General features: G+C 49.9%; 1 protein-coding gene across 4 annotated transcripts in view; it reads left to right on the top strand.

Moving 5' to 3' along the window:
* Positions 1 to 13,517, top strand: part of RGL1 (ral guanine nucleotide dissociation stimulator like 1) — a 122,275-nt gene that overhangs the window by 103,313 nt on the left and 5,445 nt on the right. For all 4 annotated transcript variants that reach the window (XM_035121461.2, XM_035121463.2, XM_035121462.2 and 1 more), the window contains exons 14-16: positions 2,378 to 2,467; positions 11,058 to 11,244; positions 13,260 to 13,514. In XM_035121461.2, coding sequence (XP_034977352.1) covers positions 2,378 to 2,467; positions 11,058 to 11,244; positions 13,260 to 13,514 — 532 coding nt within the window. The remainder of the gene's footprint in view (positions 1 to 2,377; positions 2,468 to 11,057; positions 11,245 to 13,259; positions 13,515 to 13,517) is intronic.

Raw genomic sequence — 13,517 nt, 5'->3', positions numbered from 1 at the left:
TCCGGGACCATCTCTCGCTGCTTCTCCCCACACTGCGCCACACTCACACACACACACGCCGCACGCCGCGCACGCTTTTCTCCTTCCATCTCCGCGGCCAATGGCGAGAGGCGCAGGCGTCCGCGTGGGGCCGGGAAGGGTTCAAGGCTGGCAAAATGTGAATGAGAAAGAAGAGCGCGATTCAAACGTTCTGCCAGCGCCCGGGAGGGAGCGACGGAGAGCGCGAAACGGAGATCGGGCACGGGGCTCGCCAAGGAACCCAGGCGGGGGAGCCAGCCCGGCAGTCCGGCAGCTGCGCTGCGCCCGCACGAAGCGAAGTCCAGCAAGGGAGCGCCGCCGGCCCCAGAGCAGCGCGACGTTGCTGGGTCCCGCTGGCTCGGGGCTCCACGCGGTGCGCGCTGCTGGATGTTTTGGCCGGGCTGCAGCAGTTCCGGGCCCCAACCCGACAGGCCTCTTCCTCTTCCTTGGCGCCCTCCGGAACTGCACTACGGCTTATTTTGGGGGGATGTCTTATATTTTTTCAAGGCATGAAAACCCTGCCATGGCTTATTTTATAGGCGTGTCTTATTTTAGGAGAAACACGGTATATATAAGAATCTGGTGACTTCTGTTTCAGTGTATCTGAAGAAGTGTGCATGTACACGAAAGCTTATACCCAGAACAAACTTAGTTGGTCTCTAAGGTGCTACTGGACAATTTTTTAATTTAATTTTTAAATTTATTTCAACTGCGTCAGACCAACATGGCTACCTACCTGAATCTAGATCAGATTGTAATTATTGTTGGATGTTTACAATACAGTTCTCAGCTCAAAGAATATGACACTTGAAATTGTTGTTCTGTTTAAGAACTAAATCGTATTTTAGGATAAATGCACACACTGAAATAAAATACTTTTTAAACAAGAATTTTCTTACAGATTTTTTTAAAAATCTGATTGATTCAAAAATGGGATGGAACAGACTTATCAATGAACATATGCAAAATATGCTATGGACTGGAAATAAGAATGATCCAGGAATCTGTAATTGGAAACCAATAGATACTGCTGCAGGAGGCAACAAAGCTGCTCATATTGCACTAGTGTATTAGAGATAAACTTATGCAGAAGAGGGTTGCATGCACACGAAAGCTCCTACCAATTGGTCTCTAAGGTGCTACCGGAATGATTTTTTCATTTTTTCATTTTGTTTCGACTATGGCAGACCAACACGACTACCTACCTGTAACTAGAATTATGCAGCTGCTGCAATGCTGCACTTCCACCTCTTTCTCCACCTCCTGTAAATGTAGTTCCAGACCTTTTCTGCTCCTCCCTCTAGTTCGGAGTAGTGTTACCATCCTAAAGGGTAGATTCTAAGCCAGGCATGTCATACCTGCGGCCCTCCAGATGTTTTGGCCTACAACTCCCATGATCCCTAGCTAGCAGGACCAGTGGTTGGGGAAGATGGGAATTGTAGTCCAAAACATCTGGAGGGCCGCAGGTTTGACATGCCTGTTCTAAGCCATCAGGACACATTAACAGTCCTTTGTTAATTCTGAAATGACCCACTAAAGTAAAATCTGTAGTTTTTGACTATTAGCCAACAGTCATCTGAGCCAAGGGTGGTCAGCCAGCACATATGACAACATACAACCCATGTATAACATGTGGCTTAGCTACTGTGGAGACGACCTTTTCTTCTTACTACTCCCTGTGTTCCTTTTAGCTTTGCTCACATGTAGTTTTCCTGCCCCCCCCCTTGTGCCTTTTTTAAAATTTAGATTGTGAGTCTACAAGTAGGGACTTGTTTATTTTTATCTGTGTATGGTACAATATCTAGTAAGTTTTAGATACTATTTTATAAACTCATCCAATAATGTCTCTGGTGTGCATGGGTACCCAGACTGGTCTTGATCTCTTCCTGATACCTGCCTGTGCTCATTCACCTGTTATCTTGATCAGCTATACAGCTGCTCCCATTCTGCCCTGGTCACATTGATATCTCCTCCCCATGGGGTTATGATGGACCGCATGGTTACATACCACCCTGGCTAACTTTTAACTTGGACCCCAGAAAACGTGTCCTATTTTGTTTAGATGACGTGCATAATAAAAGGAATTACTGTGCAGCAAAAAAGAAAAATGCAACTCAGTATTTATGCCATTTGCCTCAAGTAATTTTAATAAGAGTAATTGTTTCGTTTTTGTTTTTATTATGTAATTTGTGTTTTTATCTTGCATTTTTATGCTGTGAACCACCCTGAGATCTATGGATGAAGGGCAGTGTGCAAATTTATTAAATACTAATCATTCATAGCCAAAATGTTGCTTTGATTCAGGCACTTTATTTCACGTTCAGCAAGATTTTAATGTAGTCCTAACTCCATTTTGCAGCTATGCACTCTCCTGCGAGGTGGAGGCAGCTGTTGACACAACAACCACATCGCCAAAACCTCGGAAGAGCATGGTGAAGCGGCTTAGCCTGTGAGTACAGCTTGAGGGCCTTGGTGTGGGCTTGGGTGAACAGCACTATGAATTACCACCTTCTCTTTCCCCTTGTTCCTTTAGCCTGGTGTGATATGGCAGCTAAGCCAAGGTTTAGTTTCTGGGAGCATGGTTAAGCTCCCTCCTCCTTAACCACAGCCTGTAGCCAAAGAACAAACCTTGTGCATCTGTGCTAAACTATGGTTTAGCTTATAGAATCACATTTACTTAAATCCATTTTAAAAACAAGCCTTCGTCCATGCATCTGAGGCTCAGAAGGACTTGCATTTTTAAAAACCAAGGCCATCATGCACCCAAGTTTCAGCACTTTAAAATCCCACTGCTTTAAGCATGTGTTTAACTTTCCCTTCAAAAAAGGGGGCTTAAAAACGGGACTGCAACATCAGTTCATTGAATTAGGGGATCAAAAAGGCCCCCCAATTAATCAGGAATTTCCCTTACCTTGGTGCAGATGCAGCTTTAATTGAGCACCATAATTGATTAATCATCTCAAATGATGGCAATGATGATGCATCTAAAATGTCTTTGCTGAAACAACAGCCTTCCATAAAGGTGCAAAACTGTAGCTGGCTTGTGCTCTAACTTGATTGATCCAAGAGGCAATGTCCTAATGCACAGAATTTGCTTGAAGAAGAGAAAACCTTGAGTTAAAAACATTTTGGGAATCTTGGCGTTTTGAGGCTCAGTTGTGTAAACACCCACAGAAGTCTTTTGCCATTTTCTCAGTGAATATATGACATGCTTTGTGACTCACCAAGCCTCCCACAGCCCTTCAGGGGCTCAGTAAAACTCCCATTTTCTACCTGCTGGGAACTGCAAAGAAACCAGGATGGTTGTCAAGGGCTTCTTGGCAAGGCACCATGTACAGCCATAAGTTGTTATTTCTTTTACAAAAATGGTTTGAGCAAATTAAGAATAAACTGAAAATGCATAGTGCCTGTGGGGAGCCGAGGGAAATAGCCATTTTTACAGATTTTCACTGTTTGGTGAAGAGTCTGGGATTTAGCTTATTCTACAGTGTTCCCAATTGTTACAGGTAGGTAGCCGTGTTGGTCTGCCGTAGTTGATACAAAATAAAAAATAATAATTCCAGTAGCACCTTAGTGACCACCTAAGTTTGTCATTGGTATGAGCTTTCGTGTGTGTGAGGGACAGGGGATATCGCGAAGTCCCTCCCCTCCTGAGTTCAAGCCCATCCCCGAGCGCAGGGGAAAGCAGGGAGAGTTCCGATTCCAGTGGGGAAGCAGGAAGTCGTGTCCGAGGCTCAGACAAGGTAGCGGAGCCAGGGTCCCAGGTGGGACAGGAAGGGGCAAGCAAGGGGGGGAGACCCGTCCCCCCAACTCCGGAATTGCGCAGAAAGCGGAGAGGGAAGAGGATGGGTCTACCAAAGTTGTTATGCTGGAGAAAAACGCGCCAAACGCCATTCGGAGGTTCTGATTCAAGCTGAGAAGATGTGTCCTTGTAAATAGCATTGCCTTCAGCACTGTAAATACGCAGCACCAATAAAAGATAAAATGCAGAGCTGTGTAGAGTCGTTACTCTGAAGTAGCCCACTCCGGCCACTGTGACAGCAACCTCCGAATCATTTTTTGGGCTACTTTGGAGTTGCCGGGATGAGCGCGCCAGAAGCGGAGAAATGGCGGCAGATCGCAGAGAAAGCCCAGCAGGACCTGCAGCAACTGGCGTTGCAGGCACAGGGAGAATTAAAGGCAGCTAAAGAAGAGACGCAGAAGGTCCAGGAGGACAGGCAACACCTTGCGGAACAGGTGAGAGCGCTACAGGAGAAAGAGCAGCAGTTTAGGGCGGTAGCGGTGGACCTCCAGAACAAGCTGGATGCAGAGAAAAACAAGGGAGGAGGGGGAGCCCAACTCCAAGTGCTGCCAGGAAGGAGAGCAGGGACCCTAGTAAGCAAGTTCAATGGAGACCCGAGGGAATATCATGGCTTTGAGACTGAGATCGTGTATGTTCTTGAGCTGCACCATGATGAGTTCCCTGATGATGGGCACAGAGTAGCGTTTATAGTGGAACACCTTACAGGGGCAGCCAGGGAGTGGCTTAGACCGTTAATCGCGACAAAAAATCCTTGCATGAAGGATGTCAAACTATTTTTAGGGGCTTTAAAAACAATGTATGCGTCTGATAGCCATATGGACCAGACCAAAGAGGAACTGCATAATTTACGACAAGGAAAAAGGACAGTTCGCCAATACTGGGCGGAATTCACCATGCTGGTGCACAGACTGGGGTGGGAACTGAACTCGCCTCCGATGCAAGCGGCGTTCTACCTGGGGTTGCATGAGGATGTGAAAGATGAGCTCTCGAGAGGTCCAAAGCCCAGTAATATGGATCAGCTGAGCAAAGCGGCTCTGGCGGTGGGGGTGAGACAGGAATCCCGATGGAACGACAAGCAGTCAATGCGCGCAAAGCGAGCTTGGTTCCCACGGTCGCAGGAGAAGCCACTCCCCCAACAGCCATCTCAGGCCATGCCAGGGGCCAGCCAAGACCAGGAACCCATGCAAATTGATAGCGCGCGGGGGGGGGGCTTTTCAAACCCCAGCGGCGCCAAGACGCAAGGAGGGAAGAGGCGGGAATTGCTTTCTCTGCAACTCCCCTCAGCATCTCGTCAGAGACTGCCCACATCGCAGGGAATGGCAAGGAAAGGCGGGAACGGTTGTGCCCTCCCCCACTGATGCAGCACCACAGCAGGGAAACGAGAAAGCCTGGCTGCAGGAGACAAGGGGCAGCAGCCAGGCGCAATCGGCAAACAACAGCCCCAGCCCACCCACCCGCACAGCGAGGAGCAGCGCCAGCCCACCCCCCCCCAGAGCAGGGGTGGTTCTAGAAGTGACGCTAACGCTCCCTAATGGGTATCCCCTGACGGTCCTCGCGTTAATCGACTCAGGTGCCTCTGCCAAATTCTTTTCGAGAAACTTTGCAGAAGCGCACCAGATCCAACTTCTGCAGCTGGATTTTCCCCTGCACGTCTCCACCATTGACGGCAGGGAGTTGCTGGGAGGGGCCATCACCCACCAGACCCCCCCCCCATGAGAATGACGGTGGGACGACACTCAGAGACACTGGCATTCAACGTCACCACCATCTCAGACCCCCCCATCGTCTTGGGCATGAGCTGGCTGGCGCGCCATGACCCCTCCATCAGTTGGCACCAGAGATGCATCACGTTTGGATCGGACTTTTGTCTGGAATATTGCATGCAGCACCAACCAGGGGAGGGGCCTCCAATAGCCACGGTGGCCACCATGCACGTCAAGGGGGGTGAGGCGATACCCAAGCCGTACTGGGACCTGCAGGAGGTCTTCAGTGAAGCGGAATCCAACCACCTACCCCCGCACAGGTCGTTTGACTGCCAGATCAACCTGGTGCCGGGGGCCACGCTACCCCCAGCCAAGCTGTACTCCATGTCAGATCAGGAGCTGGAGGATCTGCGTGCGTTTATAGACAAGAACCTCAAGAGGGGGTTCATCAGAGAAAGCAAGGCAGCAGGGGGCAGCCCGGTCTTCTGGGTGGACAAGAAAGACACGCAACAGCGCCGTCTGGTGGTGGATTTTAGGCGCCTGAACAACATGACAGAACCGGTGGCTTTCCCAATGCCCAGAGTGGACGATCTGCTGACAGCGGCACGCAGGGGCAAGATCTTCACCAAGCTCGACCTGAGGGGGGCGTACAACTTGATCAGGATCCGGGAAGGCGATGAGTGGAAGACCACGATGTTCACGCCTCTGGGCTCTTTTGAATATCTGGTGATGCCCTTCGGTTTGCAAGGGGGCTCAGCATGCTTCCAGGCCTTCATGCACCACGTCCTGGGGTCCCTCCTCTTCAAGAACTGCTTGGTCTTCCTAGATGACATCCTTATTTACTCCAATGACCCAGTGCAGCATGTAAAGGATGTCAGGGAGGTGTTGCAGCGCCTTAAGGAGCACCACCTGTATGTGAAGCTGGAGAAGTGCAAGTTTCACACCAAAGCGGTGGATTTCCTGGGCTACAAACTGTCAGACGAGGGGCTAGCGATGGACAAGGACAAGGTGCAGGCCATCCTGGACTGGCACAGCCCCAGGACGCGCAAAGATGCCCAACGCCTACTAGGCTTCGCCAACTTCTACAGGAAGTTCATCAAGAACTTCTCGCGGGTAACGGCTCCCATCACTGACTGCCTAAGAGGCAAGCAGAAGTTCAGGTGGACACAGGAGGCGCAAGCAGCGTTCGAAAGCCTCAAGAGGGTGTTCGCTTCAGACCAGAACCTGTTCCACGTGGTGCAGGATGCGCCCCTACGCGTGGAAACCGACGCTTCAGACAGGGCTTTGGGAGTGATCCTGTTGCAACTGGATGCCAACAGAGAGTGGAGACCCTGTGCCTTTTTCTCCAGAAAGCTGACACAGCCAGAACGTAACTACACGGTGTTTGATAAGGAACTTCTCGCGATCCATTCTGCGTTTAAACACTGGAGACATTTCCTGGTGGGCGCCAAGCACCCCATTCAGGTGTGCACAGACCACAAAAACCTGGAGTTCTGGAGAACAGCCAGGGTGCTCAACCAGCGGCAGATACGGTGGGTAGAGTTCTTCTCGCACTTCAACTTCTCCATCCACTACATACCGGGGGAGCAGAACGTCAGGGCGGATGCCCTCTCCCGCAAGCCGGAGTACATGGAGGAGGAGTTGCCACCAGCACCCCGGCACATTTTCCCCCCATCAGCATGGTCCTGAAGAGCAGCAGTGGTGAGCGAGGCAGAACTCACAGCACTGACGGCAGCAGATGAGTTTGCCACCCGCATCTTCAGAGAGCTGCGAGGGGGGAGGGATCAAGCAAAAGACTTTGCAGAACGCGGGGGGCTCCTTTTTTACAGGGGAGCCCTGTACCTGCCCACCAACCAGCTCAGAGGTAAGGTCCTCAAGCAGATGCACGACAACCCGACGGCGGGTCATTTTGGAAGGGACAAAACCACTCACCTAGTCATGAGACACTTCTGGTGCCCAGGGGTGCGGGAAGATGTTCGGGACTATGTAAGGGGCTGTGACACCTGCCAGCGAGCAAAGGTGGTCAGAGCACCACCAGCAGGGTTGCTGGAGCCATTAGCCACACCGCACAGGCCGTGGGAAGTAGTGTCCATGGACTTCATCACAGACCTGCCGTCGTCCAGGGGCAAGACCGCAGTGTTGGTGGTGGTGGACCTCATGTCCAAAATGTGCCATTTTATACCGTGTGCCAGGGCGGTCTCTGCAGAAGAGACAGCCAAACTGTTTGTTGACCACGTATTCAGACTGCATGGATTACCTTTAAGAGTTATTTCGAATCGAGGCCGCCAATTTGTTTCCAGGTTCTGGAGGCGGCTCATGAACCTCCTGCAGGTGGAGGTCAGCTTGTCGACGGCTCGGCACCCGCAGACCAATGGACAGGCGGAGAGGGTCAACGCCATTCTGCAGCAGTACCTGAGATGCTACGTCAGCCAGAGGCAAACGGACTGGGTGGATCGCCTGCCACTGGCAGAATTTGCCTACAACAATGCAGTGCACGTCTCCACAGGGGTGTCGCCCTTTAAGGCCAACTACGGGCGCGACCTCAGATCTTTCCCGGAGAGGGAGGGGGAGGAGGAGGAGGAGGAGGGCCCACAGGCAGAGGATTGGGCAGAGGAACTGGAGACGGTGCACCAGCAGCTCAGAGAACACTTGGAGAGAGCCAAGGAAGCGTACAAGAAGGGGGCAGATCGCCACAGGCGACAAGGGGAGGTCATCAGGGTGGGGGACAAGGTTTGGTTGTCCTCGGAGGGCCTTCCCACCAGAGGGAGGTGCAAAAAGCTGGCACCCAGACGGCTGGGCCCCTTCACAGTCACGCAACAGGTCAACCCGGTTGCCTTCAGGCTGGCACTGCCAGAGGACATGAGGGTGCATCCAGTATTTCATAGATCGCTGCTGTCGCTGTACAGGGAAAGCAGCAGGCTCCGAGACAGCGAACAGACCCCCGAGGGAGGGGGGAAGAGGGGAGGCAGGGAGCAACTCAATGAGGCCACGGCCATCCTTGATTCAAGGAGAGGGGTGGGGGGCCTGGAGTACCTCATGGCATGGGAGGATGCCCCGCCTTCCCAGAATGAATGGGTCCCGGCCACTCAGATACAGGAGGACTTCTTGGTGGAAGAATTTCACGCCCTCTTCCCACACAGACCCAAGCCCTGGCACATGGAAAGGGAGGGGGAGGGGGAGGGGGGGAAGTACTGGAGAGCAGTTCACCATGGGGATGGGAAGCGGAGTTTGAGGACCAGGAGGAAGAAGTATGTCCACCCTGTCAGAGGAAGAGGCAGACTGGCAGCGTATTTTTACCCCCACCAGCTCTGACGCCACGGACTTTTTGGGATTTCAGTCCTCCCAGGCGGAAGGAGGGAGCTCGCAGGACTGGGGGGAGGTGTTCACACCTACGGGCTCGGAAAGCACAGAGTTTTTAGGCTTTCAGTCGTCACCGACACCCGGGGAGCCCCCTGGGAGGGGAGAAGGGGAGCTTGGGAGGGGGATGGATGTGAGGGACAGGGGATATCGCGAAGTCCCTCCCCTCCTGAGTTCAAGCCCATCCCCGAGCGCAGGGGAAAGCAGGGAGAGTTCCGATTCCAGTGGGGAAGCAGGAAGTCGTGTCCGAGGCTCAGACAAGGTAGCGGAGCCAGGGTCCCAGGTGGGACAGGAAGGGGCAAGCAAGGGGGGGAGACCCATCCCCCCAACTCTGGAATTGCGCAGAAAGCGGAGAGGGAAGAGGATGGGTCTACCAAAGTTGTTATGCTGGAGAAAAACGCGCCAAACGCCATTCGGAGGTTCTGATTCAAGCTGAGAAGATGTGTCCTTGTAAATAGCATTGCCTTCAGCACTGTAAATACGCAGCACCAATAAAAGATAAAATGCAGAGCTGTGTAGAGTCGTTACTCTGAAGTAGCCCACTCCGGCCACTGTGACAGTGTGCATGCACACTTCTTCAGATACACTGAAACAGAAGTCACCAGACCCTTATATATAGTGAGAGGGTGGGGAGGGGTATTACTCAGAAGGGGGGTGGGAATGGGTGATTGGCTGATAGGTGTGGTAAACCTGTTGATGAGAGTTAACGACTGCAATTGGTCTTACAGGAAAAAGCAAGGGGTGAGATGGCTAAAAATAGCTTTATCATGTATAATGAGATAAGAATCCAATGTCTATTCAGACCAGGTCTCTCCATGGTTTTAAGTTTGGTAATAAGTTGCAATTCAGCAACTTGTCTTTCCAGTCTATTTCTGAAATTCTTTTGTAATATGATACCGGTACTACTTTGAGATCTTGTATAGAATGTTCTGGGAGATTGAAGTGTTCTCCTACTGGTTTCTCTGCCTTGTGATTCCTGATGTCAGATTTATGTCCATTTATCCTTTGGCGGAAGGGACGCGGGTGGCGCTGTGGGTTAAACCACAGAGCCTAGGGCTTGCCGATCAGAAGGTTGGTGGTTCAAATCCCCGTGATGGGGTGAGCTCCCGTTGCCCAGTCCCTGCTCCTGCCAACCTAGCAGTTCGAAAGCACGAACTGCAAGTAGATAAATCAGTACCACTCCGGCGGGAAGGTAAATGGCATTTCCGTGTGCTGCTCTGGTTCGCCAGAAGCAGCTTTGTCATGCTGGCCACATGACCCGGAAGCTGTACACCGGCTCCCTTGGCCACTAAAGCAAGATGAGCGCTGCAACCCCAGAGTCGTCCACGACTGAACGTAATGGTCAAGGGTCTCTTTACCTTTACCTATCCTTTGGTGTAGGGTTCGGCCTGTTTGTCCAATATAGAGAGCTGAAGGGCACTGTTGGCATTTGATGGCATACACAATGTTAGAAGATGAACAATTAAATCGTTTGATGTTGTTGGGGCCAGTGATGGTGTTGTTCGAAGCTCATACCAATGACAAACTTAGTTGGTCTCTAAGGTGCTACTGGAAGGATTTTTTAAAATTTTGTTTCTCTTAATTTATGTTAGTCTTATCATTTGGACACCTTTCTAGACCACTATAATGCAATCATCTAGTGCAGGAGCATTCATTTCCCTGCAGTTATTATATCCAATTGCCATATGGCATGTTATCATTTCTCTGTGTTCTAAGAGGACATGATCCTTTACAAAACTCAGTAGTGGATTTATTGGCAGAGTATATCCTGCAATGCAGTCAGTTTCACCTAATACAACACACCAGAACAATATCATTTTAGGGGATGGTCAAAATATATGTATTCATAACTTTACATCTCCAACAGACATGTTTTGAATCTTAACAGATATGATGAAGTCTAGCTGGAGTTCAGTGTCCCCTGAAAATAAGTTTTTTCTCTTTGAGTGTCATACTGATCGTTTGTTGAGGAGAATGTCTCTGGCCTAGTAGGCCACAAGTTGTACAGGCCCATTCTCTAGGGCTTCAATTCACACCCTGAATGTACTGTTTGGGGATAGAAGGGATTGGCCCTAATAGCGGTATCTGATTTATGGGCTGAGTTATTGGGGGATACCTTAGAGGTGTGCAGCATCTCTACTTGCTGCCCTTTCATTTGCTCACTTGCTTTTTGCCAGGTTATTTCTGGGATCTGACCTAATTGCCAACAGCCCCCCGACCAAAGACCAGCCCAAATCCACACCAAGCGGGAGCTCCGGCGAAAGCATGGATTCCGTCAGCGTATCGTCTTGTGATTCCAACCATTCAGAGACTGAGGGCATCTGCATCTCTCCCACAGACACTCCTGATGACCCCCAGAAGAAAGTATGTATTTGCCAATGTCCAGAGGCGACTGCTCTTAATTTCTAGTAGGGGTGGTAGGCCTGCCAGCTGCCATCTTCCCCCTCATAAGAGCACTGGGCTGAGGGGAGGGGTTTAAATCTCTCCTGCAAGCCCAGTGCTGTGTGAGAGTGGTGTCTATGTTTGTCAGTCAGTGTGTGGTTGAAGGAACTGCAGAGAGGCCACACCTACTGTGATAAGATGCCGCTTTATGTTTTGTCCATGCCCTCTGCCTGCACGTAGCTCTTAAAGGGTGGACCTTGGCATGGGCATGGTCCCCCAAGCCAAAATGCTTCAGCCACTCCTAATTTGGAAGAAGTTTCTTGGGACTCATCAAAGGTGCTTTAAAGGCATGGTGTGTGGGCCACCCTATGCGTAACTGAACTGAGAGTGTTTAATTCCCCTGTTCTCTCTTGCTTCCATCACCTTCCTCCTTGTCTCAATCCCACCCCAACATTTTTTTTTTGCTGTGCACCTTGTGGCATTGTAAAATTCATTAAAGAGCCTCAAATAGTTGAGCCCTGGGGAAACTCGTAAGGCTTCTATTTTTATGGACAATGGCTAAGTTTCTAGCTATATGCAAAGTCATGCCCACTGAAATCCCTGAAGACCTGAGCAAGATGCTCTCCTGCAGGTGGGAGAGCTCCTTTGCAAGATGCTTCCAGAACATCTTTGAATCTGCTGCCATCTGCTGGCCTGCTCTTCTAAATGCAGGAAAGAAATTTGCAGTGCCCTTTAAGAGTGTTGATAGTTTGTTATTATTGGATAATTATATAAATCCAAAAGCCATCTTAGGTTCTGTAATGGCTCTTCTCCAGGCAAAAGTTTAATATGAATGGTAGCTAGAGATACAGGTCTAAAAGGCTCAGTGATCATTTCTCCCTTCAACTTTGAAGAACAGGAGGTCAATGTAAACTTTCCAGCTACCCAAGAAAATTGTGATATTCACTCATTAGATGGGTTGGCAAGAAAACATTTTTACAGAGCCTACCAAATTCCCATAAACTTGTTGGTAGCAGCAGTAACATTTTTTAAAATAGAAGGGAAGAAAGTCCACTTCTTGTGGGAGAGTCCTCTGTCGAAAAGCTCTTCTCATCAAGTTCTTCCTGAAGATTACTTAGAATCGCCTTTCATGTAACTTGAAGCCATTGGTTCAAGTCCTACCCTCTGGAGCAGGAGGGGGGGGGACTTGCACCATCTTCCATGTAACAGCCCTTGAGATATTTGATGATGTCTATCATATCTCCTCTCAGCCTCCTCTTCTCCAGGCTAAACATACCCAACTCCCTCAAGCATTCTTTATAAGATTTGGTTTCCAGACCCTGGATCATTTTGGTCACCCTCCTCTGCACAAGTTCCAGCTTGCCAATATCCTATGAGGAACGGCTTAGGGAGCTGGGTATGTTTAGCCTGGAAAAGAGAAGGTTAAGGGGTGATATGATAGCCATGTTCAAATACATAAAAGGATGTCATATAGAGGAGGGTGAAAGATTGTTTTCTGCTGCTCCAGAGAAGCGGACACGGAGCAATGGATTCAAACAACAAGAAAGAAGATTCCACCTAAACATTAGGAAGAACTTCCTGACAGTAAGAGCTGTTCGGCAGTGGAATTTGCTGCCAAGGAGTGTGGTGGAGTCTCCTTCTTTGGAGGTCTTTAAGCAGAGGCTTGACAGCCATATGTCAAGAATGCTTTGATGGTGTTTCCTGCTTGGCAGAGGGTTGGACTGGATGGCCCTTGTGTTCTCTTCCAACTCTATGATTCTTAAACTGTGGTGCCCAGAGCTGGACACAGGACTCCAGGTGTGGCTTGAATAGAGCAGAATAAGGCAGAATAGAACAGGACTAACACTTCCCTTCATCTGGACACTAGACTTATGTTGATGCAGTCTAGAATAGGATTAGCTTTTTTTGCTGCTGCATCACACTCATGTTAGGTTTGTGATCTATTCAGAGTCATGTTAGGTTTGTGATCTATTCTTATTTTGCGATTTCCCCCTTAGCTCTCTGAATCCTCCTCCTCTTGTTCCTCTATCCACTCGATGGACACATCTTCATCAGGGTTGTCATCCTTCACCAATGCCCTCTCGTCGCCTCCTTTACTGGTCAGCAACCCCAGAATGCACAAACGCTCCATCTCAGTCACCTCCATTACCTCAACCGTCTCGCCTCCCGTTTACAATCAGCAGAACGAAGACACCTGCATCATTCGCATCAGTGTAGAAGACAGTAATGGTAACATGTACAAGAGCATTGTGGTA

This window comes from Zootoca vivipara, chromosome 7, assembly GCF_963506605.1.
Source record: "Zootoca vivipara chromosome 7, rZooViv1.1, whole genome shotgun sequence".
Lineage (NCBI taxonomy): Eukaryota > Metazoa > Chordata > Lepidosauria > Squamata > Lacertidae > Zootoca > Zootoca vivipara.
This window is presented reverse-complemented; position numbering and strand designations above follow the sequence as displayed.